The sequence below is a fragment of the Oreochromis niloticus genome, linkage group LG7 (assembly GCF_001858045.2).
Source record: "Oreochromis niloticus isolate F11D_XX linkage group LG7, O_niloticus_UMD_NMBU, whole genome shotgun sequence".
Classification (NCBI taxonomy): Eukaryota; Metazoa; Chordata; class Actinopteri; order Cichliformes; family Cichlidae; genus Oreochromis; species Oreochromis niloticus.
This window is the reverse complement of record NC_031972.2, coordinates 22,166,965-22,182,267: the sequence shown is the minus strand read 5'-3', so window position 1 is coordinate 22,182,267 and position 15,303 is coordinate 22,166,965. Positions and strand designations below refer to the sequence as shown.

At 40.3% G+C, this 15,303-nt stretch overlaps 2 protein-coding genes across 2 annotated transcripts; one reads left to right on the top strand and one right to left on the bottom strand.

Annotated features, from left to right (window-relative positions):
- The first annotated feature begins 1,563 nt into the window (after positions 1-1,563).
- m17 (IL-6 subfamily cytokine M17) lies at positions 1,564-3,199 on the top strand. The gene is made up of 3 exons (XM_003453898.2): positions 1,564-1,863; positions 2,222-2,370; positions 2,484-3,199. Exons 1-3 carry the CDS (start codon positions 1,809-1,811, stop codon positions 2,943-2,945), a joined length of 666 nt encoding a protein of 221 aa, XP_003453946.1. The 5' UTR covers positions 1,564-1,808; the 3' UTR covers positions 2,946-3,199.
- A 2,067-nt stretch (positions 3,200-5,266) lies between these two features.
- On the bottom strand, positions 5,267-8,637 carry tescb (tescalcin b). The gene is made up of 8 exons (XM_003453854.4): positions 8,346-8,637; positions 7,637-7,706; positions 7,408-7,488; positions 7,107-7,246; positions 6,952-7,013; positions 6,559-6,666; positions 6,435-6,482; positions 5,267-5,823 (listed from the first exon to the last, which is right to left on the bottom strand). Exons 1-8 carry the CDS (start codon positions 8,407-8,409, stop codon positions 5,746-5,748), a joined length of 651 nt encoding a protein of 216 aa, XP_003453902.1. The 5' UTR covers positions 8,410-8,637; the 3' UTR covers positions 5,267-5,745.
- Positions 8,638-15,303: the final 6,666 nt, after the last annotated feature.

Here is a 15,303-nt window from a genome sequence, read left to right as displayed (position 1 = left end):
CTGCAGAGCGTCCAGGTTCCTCACGTTTCAGGGAAAGCCTGCTTAATTTAGGTACTGAGTGTGGTTTATTTTTTAGCATACCTCTACTGTATATGCTAGCAGGAATCTGACTGTAGTTTCCTTGAACTGCTGACATCTGTTGCAGCAGTTGCCAGCCTCGCCACAACCCCTCTTTAATCCCCTGGGGTAACTGGAAACCCCCTGAAGGTGGCAAAAGAGTGGTTAGATTTTACCTGAAGTAGTGCTGACAGGGATGTGGCGCATTGAGTTCCCCCTCATTTTTCTCAAGTAGTCAGTGGTTCAGCAACAATACATCTACGGTATTGAAACCAAAATGTGATAATCAACAGAAAAACAAAGAGATGCTGCCAGCTCATAATGAGGTTTTTTCACTTTCAGTGAAAAGTTTACCTGTTGCTTTTACCTCAGAGGAGATTGACACTTTTCTGTCCTGCAGACGTGCAGTCTGACCTGCAGTCTGACCTAAATTTAACCCCAGTGATGCAGATAGTGGGCCAAAAACGTCATCGGGTGTCTCCAAGCAGAAGTGTTGGGGGATGACTGTAAGATTAGCAACAACAACAAAAAACCCCAGCCCAGTCTATGTTATTTTCATAATTTCCCATCCTCCAAGATGTCTAATGTTTACTCATAAATCTCTGGAGGACACGCCACACTAGCATGTCACAGTGAGATCATCCTGTCGTTAAGTCAGTCCATGCAACAGATCGCATGCTTTACCTAAGCAGGCCCAGTCCTTTTACGTACTCAGAAAATTTGTGATTGAGAAATGCATTTCCTGTGACCCTGCTGGCTTCCTGTGCAAACACCCGCTTGAAAATATTGTTGCAAAAAGACACGTGGTCTCAGGAGGGGATTTAGGAGTAAGAGATGAAATTCAGGAGAACTATTTACCAAATTTAACAGAAGGTAGAAAAATAACAATATGAAACAGCTTTCAAAATCCCCCCCCTCCCATTTGTGGTCCATACACAAATAACCCTCGGCACTTACCTTAGAATTTGTTGGTTATGTCAGAGTGAACTTTACCAGGTAGCATCAGGACACCGATGACTGTAGTCATGTGGTTTTGTTTTTGAATTATCGGGGTCATGCTTACGCCAGCGAAGCCGCTGAAAGCTAAACACAGACTGAAAGATCCTGAGTAATATCTGACTGCTCCTGCGTGAATGCCTATACATAGAAAATAAGAAACTTTAACAGTTTCTTTGCAGATCTATAAAAAACCAAAAACCAAAATTATCAACATCCAGCTTTGCACACACAGTGATGAGCTCACTTTTACCTCCACGCACAGACAAATTTCTCACCCTTGGTATTTAAAGAGTGCAAGAAACCAATTTGGTAAGAATGTGTGAAAAGTGTAGGTTGACCTAAGTACTGATATGATTTTCACTCATGTATGACACTGTTTTCTAAATTCTGCAGGTTACTCTTTTAGTTTTCTTGAAATATTTAAATATGTGTGTTTATTTTCCATGCACAAAAAAGGAAGTGCTACTTTAAATGCCACAACCCTATGTCCACACATGTCCTAACGAGCACACAATGCCCCAACATGCCTATTAAGAGAGCAGGCATTTAGGTACATTGGCCACTTTGCTTGATATGGGCGTAAAAAAAAATGCACATGTGAACGAAAGGAGGAAATTCTGGGAAATTTGGTTGCCTCACAAAGTGCACGTCATTTCCTCCTGTGACAAATGTGCGGTTTCTGTCTTTAAAAAGTTTTAAAGCAGTGTGATTATGACAAGTCCGCACAATTTGCTTGTGATACCGAGAGGAGAATGAATGGTCATGTAAAGAATATGCATTTTCAGCAGTTAATGGAAACAGCAGCAAGTAAGTTTTATTCTTTTTGTCTCCATTTTGTGCTTTAAATATAAAGCACTGAACACTTTTGCATCTTTTCTTGCCAATAGGGATGTGGTTATTTTTAGCGATTTACAGCTGTTGTGAAACTAAGAGCAGTTTGCCGTTTTCTGCATCAGCAAAGGAAATGACAATGCTTATTAGTTTCTTAACATAATGCTACATAAAATATTGAAAATGGCACCGTAAGCTTTTACTTGCCACATATTTGCTGTACAAAAAAAAAAAAAATCTCTTTTTTGGCACTTGTGGTTTTTATACAAAGTTCCCCTTAAACCCACCAATGTGATGAAGGATAACTATAACTGACTAGCTCATTTCTCCTCAGCATTACTCTCTCTCTTGCTGCTTATGACTGTTGATTCAACAAAAACTGTGGCAGCAAGCAAGAATCCGCAGTGTGGGAATCTCCTGCAGCAGACTTTGAAGATCTCCAGAATTGTGCACAAAGAATCTGGTGACCTAATCAAGATATATGTGAGTAGACTACAGGCATAAAACTGCTCTACTCTACCAGTATACTGGCAGATATACCTGTACACTTATAAGCTATGTAGGCTGATCCCTTTCCTTTTCCCCCTTGTTTGCAGAAAGCCGCTCAAGGGGAAATGTCAGAGCTCTTCTGCAAGGTGTCAGTGAACGACATCCCTGATCCCAACATCTCTGGGCTGGATCCCCCAGCAAGGATAGCAAGCATCTACACGCATCTCCAAGCTTTCCTCCCACATTTTAAACGCGTGTACAAGCAGCAGACAGACTTACAATTCCCTGGCAGCCCTCTCCTGAAAGAGCTCAACACAGTCAGGGGTCGCACTGAGGATCTGGCCAGTTACATAAACACATTTTATCAGAGCCTCTTCCCAAACCTGCCCATACCTCAGCCGGCAGGGGGGCCGACAACACTACCACCAGCTCAGAACGTCTTCCAGCAGAAGGTTTATGGCTGTGTGGTCCTGAAGACCTACAAGGATTTCATGTCAAATGTTTCCAAAGAACTGAGGAATCTAAAAAGCAAAGTGTGCAAGAAGAGGACACCAAGGAATGCATTCTGAAGATGACCAGAAAGTGGCCTTACACAGTCAGTTTCCTGAGAAAGACTTTAAAACAAAAGTGAGTGTAAAAGTGGCTGGAATGTCAATGCAAGCTTATTTATGGTATTTAATATTTATTTTCTTTTGTGTTAACAGTCATGCTATTAAATGCAACATATATTTAATTTGCAAAATGTCATTGGGAAAATCCTGTGTTGCTGATGTAAACTTATTTGCGCTACACACAATAATTAAAAAAATACTTTGCATCTGTACTATGTGGTCAGCATCCATTCAATCATTGTCAGAGACCATCTGAAAAAACCATGGAGTTCAATACAATACTGGTGCCTACTTAATGGCAAAAATCTAAGATAAAGTAATGTTTCTACACTAATAATACTTCTTCCTTTGCTTCTGACAAGTTCAGATGGAAACAAAAAACATTGCAGATTGTGATCTGCACAGAATCAGTGCATCCAGAGGGGTTAAAAGAAAATCAGGAAGCTGCTGAGACGCTGACTGTGTGATATCAACTCTGAATGACGCATGTGTTCAAAACAAGACTGCATCAGATAGGAAAGATTTCATGAAACTGGCGGGCTGTCTGGCTAGTCACAAGGTGTGGGTGTGTGTGGTTCAGATAATAGTTGAGCACTACATTAATAGCGTGTGCTGTGTAACCTCGTGTGCCTTAAAAAGAAGAAACTGCAGCTACAAAAAGGAAATGTGTAAGTATACACCCTTTGTAAAAAAAAAAAAACCCCCACACACAGATAATGAACAGGTTCTGCAGAGATGTCACCTCTGTACACACTGACAATAAGGATATTTGCTGGAGTGAAGTAATTCTTAGCTAAACTTTCCTCAGGTCACAAGCTGTCGGGAAACTGGAAGTAGAAGGGGGATTCACTCTGGGTCATGAATCAAGTTCCCTCTTATAACTCTGGCTTATTTAAGGCACAAACACGGAGGGTACCTCAGGGCAACAGTCATTCTCCAGTCTACATTGTAGTCAAGTTGTTCCGAAAATATCTCTTGAATCCCCCCTGATTAACCCACTACTACTGCCTACTGGGTGGAAATCAGTAGCGTCTGTTATTTCACTGACACACAGGTCATGCTCACCAGGACTAGACATGGTGGAGACATGGTGGGACCACTAAAACGCTGAAGCCTTCTTATATTAGATGTCACAAAACAGAAGCGACAAGTATTATCACAAGTGCAGCTTTGTGAAGTTAAAGGTCAAAGTTGCACAGTGAGATATGCTTCTGTGGCAGATCGGTGAATCGAAATGAGTAATGATAAAGTTTTATTATCTCAAGCATCTTCTATAGATGAAGACACATTAAGTTACCACAAGAGAAGCAGGTGCAAGGTCATGATCATTTTATATGCTTTGACATGTTCTGACCTGTGGAGGGCAGTATGAACCAAGGGTTGAAGTCATTATTTAAAGTCATGATGCACCATTGCAAAACATTTCCAAGACTAACATCCATTCATGTTAAAAGAAACTAGTTTTCTTTTTAAAGGTATTTCAGTTATTTTTCATATTTTAAGCCTTTTCGGTGTCGTGACAGTAGAGCTACAGACACATGGGGAGAAAACAGGATGAGAAAAATCAAAACAGGTCATTTTTCAGCTACACTTAAAATAGGGATACTTTGGTTATTGTATGTGCTTTATACTGTAAACACTCAGCCACCAGGAAACAACTGACTTCCTATTTTATGCTTTCCACTTTCCTAAGTTGCCAGCCATTTATTGAAAAGTTTTGCTTTCTAGGATTGCAAACGTAAGATTTTATTCCCCAATTTTAAGTTCCTCGTTAATGAGTAAAGCTGTAAAATGATGAGTTTGTACCTCAGAACGTCACCGTCTCACACGAAGCCCGTTAGCTCACAGACACCAAACACGGCTTCTCTTTGTTCTCTGACTCACCTTGTGTTGTGACGTCTTTTCATCATTAAGAAGAAGTTGCCGAGTATAAGTATCGGAAGGAAATTCTATACCACAGACAAAGCAATTAATGAAAACCATTTCTATGAGTCATCCATTCTCAGGGTACGTTGACTTTTCTGAGAAATCCTATGATCTCTTTAGTTCCAACATTTAATGTAACCAGACTGTTTCCCTCTACAGCCAGTTACCATAAAAAGGAGTGATGACCTCTGCATGACGAAGCAGAACTGACATGAAAAGGGATTTGACTTAAATAAAATTCATATCATGACTTTCTTCTTAAATGTTACTCCGATTCTGCCTTGAAGCATTTATTCATGCAGAACAGCACTCCCAATTCCTGTTATCAAGTATCCACATCATGAACTGAAGTCAGGACAGTTTCATAGGGTCATTTATTGTGCAAATACAACGTGAAGAGCATGCACCAAGAGGGGTCATGTTTGTGACATTATTAAAAGGCTGTTGTCTTAATAGAGACATATCCAGATACACTTAAAGACAGACCTTTATATACCTGATTACTCAGACTTATTGATTTATTGCAATAACATTTTTAGATGTTTATCAAGCATCCATACTTGCATGCATAGAGTCATATTATTGGTTAGCTAGCACTGGATATTTGATTAATATTGCTTTGTCCAACTGCTAGAAGTGCGTAGTAATTATGTCAAGTATTGCTAACAGTCAAATTACTTCAAATACATCCAGAATATGTACATATGTATAGTCTTAGGATTTGCATAGTTATTCAAACATGAATAAGGCATATATTCAGTGCAAGCAATAAACTTAAACAGACAATACAGTGAAAACATGATTTTGCACCGCATAGTTCAGCATACCGACCTCACTTACACAAGGTTGTTGTGTCCATATTCAAAAAGCGAATGGTCATTCTCGATTCAATTTCAAATCCGTCCAGCAGCTGCAAAACACAGTTTTACATTCAAACCTCAGTTACTTAGTAACAGTTTCCAATTTAAATGCAGCTTCAGTGTAAACTGATCAGTTAAAAGAAAGTTTTTGGTGAATGGGTTCACCAAAAACCAGACAAAGGACGATTGGAAAAGTGTTGCCCGGTGTGATAAGTCTAGACTTTGTCCATGACATTTAGATGGTGAGGTCAAAATTTGGTATCAATAACATGAACTGCCTTGTACCGACAGTTCAAGCCTCTGACGGTGGAATAATGTTGTGGTGGGTATTTTCTTGGCACATTTTGGTCCCCTTCATCACAGCTGAGTAACATTTAAGCACCACAGAGCCCCTGAGTATTGTTGCTGACCATATCTACCATGGTGCACCCATCTTTCAGTGGCTGCTTCCAGCAGGATAACACACTATATTACAAAACTCAAATCATCTCAGACTGGCTTCCTGAATATCTCTCAGAAATGTTTCCAGCACCTTGTTGCATCTATCCCATGGAGAGTTAAGGCACTTCTTAAGGGAAACTAACCAGAAACTAGCAAGGTGTACCTAACAAAGTGACCAACAAGTGCATATTATTTAATAATGTGCATTATGTGTACAAACCTTGAGGAAGTGCTCAAATGTGATGCCCTCATAGAATTCATCAGGCTCCTGTGTGCCAGAAGGTGAAGTTGTTGACTTTATCCAGACAGCTTAATGTTATCTTGAGATGCTTTAGCTTACGTACCATGTGACCCACTGAAATACTGGCCACCTCCAACATGGCTGCATCAGCAATGCATTTGGCTGTTTCCTTCTCCAGTGTCCCACTGCGAGATAACAGCTCCTCCACCACCTGAACAGACGTGAACAACAGCTGAAGTAAGATATCACTTCTGTAATGCTGTAATCGCCTCATCCTGTCTGTTACTGGCAGCCAATCACTTGTGTTGGAGGAAATTGAGCTGACTGCTGGAGTGACAACTAATAACCCAAGCCCTAGAGTTACATGGAAAACACAAAGATAATTTACTTTTACAGTCAGTATTTTTAAACAGCTTCAAAACTCAGTTGAGAATGATCATAAACTTAAAGTGACTGTGCACAATCATTTCCCCGGATTTTCTTCCCCCGAGCTTACATGTCTGTATTCCTCTAGAGTTATTGTCCCATCGTTGTCTGTATCGTGCATGTTGAATAAAACTGCAGAAAAACAAACAAACGCAGGTTTGACTTGGTGTCATCTTCAGGTAAAAGTCAAGCAGTCGAGTTCATGCGATCAACACTGAGACGCACATCTCAGTTTCTCTCTCCTGGTCTTCTCACGCTGCTCTTCTGTCATGTGGTCCGACGGTGGCCTAAAATGGGACATGACCACCACGAACTCTTCAAAGCCAATCTCCTGAACCTTCCCCTCGCCATCCTGATGGAAGTTTCTGAAGAAAACACCAAATCAGATGCTCTCAAATGCACCGACGGCAACTGATACATTAAATCTACAATTTCTTCCGTCGTTTTTCATCTTAAATTTAAGAATTGTTTATGATTTCAAAAAATAAAAGAGTAAAATGATTAAAGGCAATATTAATTACTGTACCTTCTGTCAAAAAATGCCTCTATGATCTGTGCGCGGATGGGATTGAATGCTAGGTCGTGGATTTCATTGAAATGATCTCTCCTGTGGGCGTAAAATAGAGTTTCAGGAGTAGCTCATTCATAGGAGACACAATTGCAGAATCCTGTAGAGCAGGTTTCCCGCTCCAAAGAACATTTGTTTCAAGAACAAATGAAAGAACAAACAAAAAACCCCTCAATTATCAGCTTACCGTAGAGTCTCTTCATTGTGACTCAGCTGCTTAAATCTTTTATGCAGAACTCCAATCTGTTCAAACGAGACTGAGAAATAAAACAGAAACTTTAGGACAAACTACCTGTAAAGATTGCACACCAAGATTAAGTTCCACTAAAATGCCAGTTCAGCTGTCCACTTTCAGCTTTCAAGGCAGCCAATTTGGATATTCACATTTTATGTAAAACAGTTTGGTTCGCCTCTCATCTCTCACACTCACCTGTTCAGAACATACTACAGCTGAAACCATAAGGTCATTTAGAAAAGTAGAAAACTGGAGTTTCAGCTTTTGGGTGTTTACTGTAAATGGCTGCTGTCAAAGCTTTCAATAGAGTCCGATCTATTATTAACAACACCTCTCTTTGCAAACCGGGTAAAGTTCCACTTCCATTCACTTGCACTTTAAATTATTCATCTGTAATGCACCACAACTACTGGTTTATCTTATACACAGTGATGGCTAACAGGTAACTGAATGGAAACAGCAAATGTTGAGCGTTACGTGGACATGGACGTATTTCCCCTTTAAGACTGCCTTAAAGTAAGAATTAATTGAAAATGTTATTTCCGCCGCAGTGAGTTCCTGTTTTTGTTTTGCATTTTTTACGCAGGCTGATTCTGCATGTCTGACTGAAACCGAATCATTTTCAAGTAATGCAAACAACAGCCCGGTGATGACTACTCACAGCCCGTCTTTTCCGCCAGATCACTATATTCTGGCCGTCCAGGTAAGGACTGTAGTGCACCCATTGCTCCAAAAAAGGATCTTCCCTGGCCAGCCCGCTTTTAAAGGGAGCACAGAGGAGTCTCACATGAAGTCAAAGTGGATTCAGAGCGGATTTCGTGCTTCCAGATGATCCATATCCACCTGCGTGTTTCTGTGACAGAGCCTGCTCATCTGACGGCTCTTTTCCCCCTGTGTGCTCGCCAAGCAGGTTTCATCCTCTGCAAACAGCGCATGCCACTTCCGCAAAGATCGTCTCGATGACGACACACTCTTAGGAACAACAGGGTGCACCTTAAATGACCGGTTTTACATATTCAGAGGCCGCGTGTGTGTGTTTACCATGAAGTGCAGAGTAAAATAAAAATGCACAAGTAGTCTTCACATATGGTAGCGATTTTTTAAATATATTTCCAGATAGGCTTGCTTTACTTTTGAATACTACAGTACATCTGCCCTTTGCACAGGTGGATGGATCCATATGTATAAACCCACCTGTTGCAACCAGAGCAGCCCTCAGAACATAGATGCACACCCAGCCTAATTTTAAATATTTCCATAATCATGAGCATAACATTTATAGTGTTAAACCTTTGCAAACTACCAGCAACATCTCACTTTAGGAACCTGAGTTACAAGCAAATCAGCTCTAGAGAGAAATCTGCTTTCAGGAAAAAGTTTAAAATAGCCTACTTCAAACTGAAATGGCTGTGTGCACAATTATTAGGCAAGCTGTATTTCTGAGGATTAATTTTACTCTTGAACAACTGCATTTCTTTGGTCATTCCAAAATGTTAATTAAAGTTCAACACGGATCTCATTTGTTTATTTTCATTAGTTAAAGTGAGAATAATAAAAACAAACAACTTTAAATTTACAAATAAACATTTCTGATATTAAAAAAGAATTCACTGGGGGCTGTTTTAGCTGAGTGGGTGGGCAGGCGACCACATGCAACAAGGCCAGAAAGCAGTGGCCCTTTGCTACACGTCTTCTTCGCTATCCAATAAACCGAAAAATGCCCCAAAATTAATAACAATAATGATATTTAGAAAAAAGTCCATCAGTTTGTTGATCCATTGAAAATCGACCTTTTTGTGCCACAGCAGCCACCGTTTGTGCTGTGTTCCTTTACTCTAAAGCTCCTGTTTAAGAAAGGCCCACAAGTTCTCAGTACGGTTTAGCTCAGGTGAGGAAGGGCTAAATAAAAATCACGGTCTTCTTGAAAGTTGCAGGAGCTTTCCTGTATCACTGTTTACAGAATGTGCGCTCTAAAATCTGGCAGTAGGTTTGGGAGTTTTTTGAGTCCATCTTCAGCCCCTAAAAGGCCCAACTAGCTCATGTTTATTAACACCAGCCCACACCTGGTATCTGATTCAAAGTGGAGCTCTGTGCCCATTACTACGAATCCAGCAACGCACATATTCGTCTGGTCTGTCAAGAGTCACACTCATCCCAGCAGCCCATAAAACCTTTAAAAAATCTGTTATTATTGATTTCCTGGCCCAGTCTTGATGCTTCAACTTATGTGTCTTGTTCAGTGGTGATTGTGTTTTAGCCTTCCTTGTCTTGACCATGTCTCTGAGCATTGAACCTACCACTCCAGGTAGGGTCTAATTCTGGAATATGACAGCTTCACGTTTGATTGTTCTCAAAACTTAGGTGTTTCTTGCAACTCTGTTGACTGTTTGCACCAAAATGTTTGATGGTTCTGTCATCGCAGCCCAATATCTTTGCATTTTCAGGAGTGCTGCATCCTTCTGAAAAACTTTTTTTGCCCTTTTGCTGTCAGTTAGATCTTCTTTTTCTTTTCTTTTTTTTTTTAGCCCATTTTGTGTGAGAAAAAGAAGCCGCCTAATAATTATGCACCCATTGATATGAGGTGTTGGTCTCCTTAGGCAACACTCTCCCTCATTACACAAATACACATCACCTGATGTGCTTAAATCTAATAAGTGTTCATGTTTATACAGCTTAGAGTAGGAAAATATGCATAAAAATAGTCAAAAGATATGTGTAAAATACTCACTTGTCTAATAATTGTGCACAGTGTGTAGACCTGTGACCTATCCGGGATCTACCCTCCACCTTTCCCCCCATGACAGCTGGGATAGGCTCCAGCTCCCCACAACCGTGACCCGGAGAAGTGGTCAGGAAAATCCAACATCAGGTGATTTTTCTACTGGAATTCCCCTCTTGCTCATACAAAACGCTATTCAAAGGATTGGTGGGAGGAATATCAAGGTCAATGCAGGGATATTACACCAACTGGGATTGCTCAGCTTCTAAAATAGCATGGTCCAACTTCTCTGAACAGTTAATGTCAGTCACAGTTCACGAAAAGGAGTCAGAGGCAGGACACACCTAATATAGTTTCAAAAGGTTTTAATGAGGAACTCGTGATCTCACAACAAAAATGAACAAAAGATCTTGTTTTCAACTGAATGTTCACTGAACACTGGGTCAGAGTTTAGTTGCTAAAGCAGTTACGAAGACAGGATTTCTTCAGAAGCAGAATATTCAACTCTAGCTTGTTACTTAATAAAGATAAGTCTTCCGAAATTGTCTCAAAGGCAGAATTTTTATTCAGGTAAGCAGCTAGTTAGTTAACCCTGAAACACCAAGTGTATCATATTTTATTCATGAGTTTTGGAGACCTCTACATCATCAGTGTGATTTTGTTTTTAACCCTGACCCCCATATGTGTTATTGCTTGCTTGAGATTAACAAATCTTGAGCATAAATTAGACAGAAATACCATATTTGCAGAAATGACTCAAAAACTCATATATACAAATTGATATTTAATTTCCCAAGGTTCAATAAACACTCCAAAAAATCTGAATTTTCTGATAATTGTTTCATAGTTCAGGTATTAACCTGAAGAATCTACAGGTTTCTATCCTCCTCCTTTGACACAGGATCTACTCTAAGTCTCTGGATGTGGTTTATTTCCAGAGAGTGCGTGAGAGAGATGGTCAGAAAGGTAGCACATAGGCCTGTCATAGAGCTGACACACAAGCAGCCTCCACAACACTGTTGTTGTTGTTGTTGTTGTTGGGGGGTGTCGCAAAATCATTTTGGTTCAGTCAGTTTCTGTAACTCTGTAAAGTAACTCAGCTACTTGAAACACTTCACAGACATAAACATAGTTTACCTGACAGCAAGTTACTGCCAAACTGGTTTAAGCACATGTAGTTAATTACTCGTCAACAATGAATACATGTCAGGCTGACCTGTAGAAACATGTGTTGCATGTTTACAGTGGTCATGTCTGTTTCCAGTTTCTTGTAACTGAGTAGTCATGTTGACTTATAGGACCAGAACAACCTCTCAATTTAACACTAGTACCGTAGCCTCCACTTACATTTCACATCACAGTTTTTAAATAGAAGCAGAATGATTTCCAAGTAGTTTTGGGGTTTTTTCTTTTGCTCTTTGAGGACTTTCTTGTCGATGTTGTTACAAAAACCTGACACCCAGAGATGACTCTTGATCTTGACAAGACTGAAACCACAGAAAAGTTGCTAAATGAACTTTGAGGTGTGGCTTCTGTTTAAAACTGTTGTTTCCTGCGTCAGTTCTAGCCTGGTTGAAATATTTTCACATATGTCTGTGGCAGTTTGAATTCAGAGCCGAGTGGTGATCGCCACATGTTATGAGCCAACTTTGATAACAACAAAAGCGCTGATAATCTGCATCCACTGTCAGATCCAAAAGACTCCCTCCAACATGGCTTCTATGAGCAACGCCTGACACAGAAAGAAACATGACTGTATACTTTTACTGCATTGCGTGTCTATATTACTGTTAGTAGCATGCTACGCAAGAATGTCGTGCATGAAGCCACTCCTATCTGGCAAAACAGCTGCTGTGTGATCTTCCTGTCTGTGGTCATGTTTGAATGTTGCTAACCACAGATCATTCAACAATCAGCAGTGAGTTCCTGCCCTGTGTGAGTCAGTGCAAAGAGTGTGAACTAATGCTCACGCATGTAGGGAGTCTTATCTATGCATCCTTCATGAGAAGCTGGGAGGAGTTCCAGGTTATTACAAGGGAAAATCTTTCCATAACCCACATGATCTTGAAGAGCTCAGTCAGTAACTGTGAAGAATAAGAAGTCTTTTGTTTTGTTTCATGGAAGTGTGTTGTGAAACCAATGCAGTACAGTGGAAAAATGCACTCATACATCTAGTTTCTGGCACGCTAGATTTATAATGTATCTGCTTTGATAGAAAAAAAAATGTTCATTTTCACATCATCATGACAAGTTATTGATTAAAAACATGCAGTACTAACATGCACCATGTGGTGGCAGCCTTTTGCTACCAATGGACTAAACTCTTGATTCCTGTGATTGTCTTTTTTCCCCATCACTGTAAAGGTTGATTTTATTTACATATTGCGTATTTTAGCATTAAGTGCATTTATGTCACACAGTGTTTACTCTTTATGTAAATTTGAGGCTTTTTCACTCACTCATATCTTCATATCTTGTGGTTCGCTCTACATTAAATACACTGACTGCTTTGTTAATCACAGGCTACCCGTTTATTTTCTCTAATGTGTCAGCAAGTTGTTTTGCAGCTGTCAAGCTGTGAACTGTTGCGTCCTCGAGTCATGAACAAAAGCTGTCACTGCTGATGGTGAATCAATGGGCATCAAACGGACAAGAGCAACACAACTGAACTACCTGACAAAAAATGGCCATATTCTGATATTTCTTGCTGCTAGCCTCTGTGCCACATTGGTCTTCTGCTTGTTTTCTGACAGTGATGCAAACTGGAGGATGTTCTGTCCTCATTTTTCTACATCATTCAGACTGGTCTCATAAATTCACTACATCTGTATTTCTCACATCATCAAATTTAGTGTCTTCACAGTAGTAGGGAACTTTTTACATTTTTAAAGCCCCTTTACTTAGTTATTAAATTACTGAAGGTTAAGTAGTATTGAATGATTGAATGATACCATAGCATGAACACTGGGTATTTATCAGATCCTAGAAAATACCATCAGCTCCTTGTCAGAGGACTCAAGGCCAAGTGTGTGATTCATAAAATGCAAACAACAACAAATGTGCTCAGATTGATTAGTCTGGGGTTGCTAGGAGATCATTTGCTGACTGTATGTATGTGAAGCTACTTGCTACTCTGGGTTATGGCTCAATCCCACTAAAGTAAAATAAATAAATAAATAAATCTGTGGTTTCCAGGTGATTACACTGAATTTTCTTGCTGTCAGGGACTGATTGCAAGGGTGCAGTGCAGGGTGTTGTGTGCTCAGTTGTTTGAGCGCAAGGTGATTGCACAGGTTGGAGGGCAACCTGTCTCCAAACAATCTTTGGTCTAACAGATTGTCAAAGATTTGCAATTAATTGTGTTTAACTTATAAGCGCAAACAGATTGCGATGCATCTCTTTACAATAAGGGACTCGACTCACCTTGTTGCCACATGTTTGTGCTCTGGTTATATTGCTGCATAAAAACAAGGTTGCCAAGTGCCTGTGCCGATTTTCCGTCAAACTGCCTTCCTCCAGCAGCTGTGTCACTACTTATGGAGGAATTTCTGTTTCAGACAACAACAGTTTTTGGGGTTTTTTTTCTGATTTATCACAGTTCTTCCCTGTATTATCACAAACAGATATACAATTGCCAACTTGACCAAACTCAATCACAAACTGATAGCAGACTGACTCTGTCTTACTCCCTTTTGAAGATCACAGCTAACTGAGTTTTTTTTCCACTAAAGTGACAATGATTTTGGTTTAGCCGTGGTCTCAAACCACCGTTTCCCCTGGTGTGACTGTAGTGTTAAAAAAAGGTGCTCTATACTTGAAGGTAATCATCATTTTTTCTTATAAAATTCAGCTTGTATTAACAGGGTAGGCAGAAAACCATTTCTCTGGTGGAGGCCTGCAACCACTGACCAAGCTGGTTAAACATTCCTTTTGTGAGAATATGGAACAAAGTCAACAAGACAAACACTAAAACTTGTGCAGGATAGACTTTTCCGATTGATGGTGATTCCTGCACATCTGAAACTCAAATTTAAGCTATTGTGTTGTTTAAAAGTTTAGAAGTTATTTGCCCACAAGTAACCGTTCCCATAGTTTTTAATTTGTTGATTTAGCTACGGCCTGTTTCAATTAATAGTAATAAAGTCCTTAAAAAACTGAGGTTTAATTCTCTAGTCATCGGTGATGTTTGACAGCTGAGAGTAAAATTGGATGTTACAGGTTTACCAAGAGAATAAATGAATGTGTTCATTTATTCTCCCTGTGCAGGGGAGTTGATGCATCTCATAGCGAACAATCAATCAGGTTTGGAGAAAAAAAAACCCAATACATTGCTTTTCTTTATCAGTCTCTGCCCTTGAAATGTTCTTTCCTATAAAATTGTCTCACTTGCTGTCTGCTGTGTTTGTGTGTCTAGTAACTATTACCGAGCACACTACGTTTGATGGCTTGCAATTGATTTGAATAAAGTCGGGGGGGGGGGTCTGTTATATATGGAGACGAAAAGGGGCGGAAAAGCGTGGCCAAGGAGAGAGGGCAGGCTGCTCCTGCTTTGCATGCACGGGGGCTTCTGTGGGAGAAGGAGTTGACAGGGCGCCGCAGTGCTGCTTCCAGCTCTCAGACAACAGCTGCTCAGAAAGAGGAGACGTCCTGAGGGTGATGCGACATGTCTCGCTCTTTTTCCATCTCTCTTTTCACCTGTCTGCCTCTTCCTTTCACCAAACAGACATGCGCTAGACACGTGTGCAACACACTGTCTTCCCGACATTCACACAAACACGTCGTCACAGTCGCACGCACACGCACGTACGGGTTGTGAGATTCATAAGAAATTGGCAGGGTGCCTATGCACACACAAAACCCTCAAAATAAACCAAGTACAGCCGAGTTTTGATGGAATATG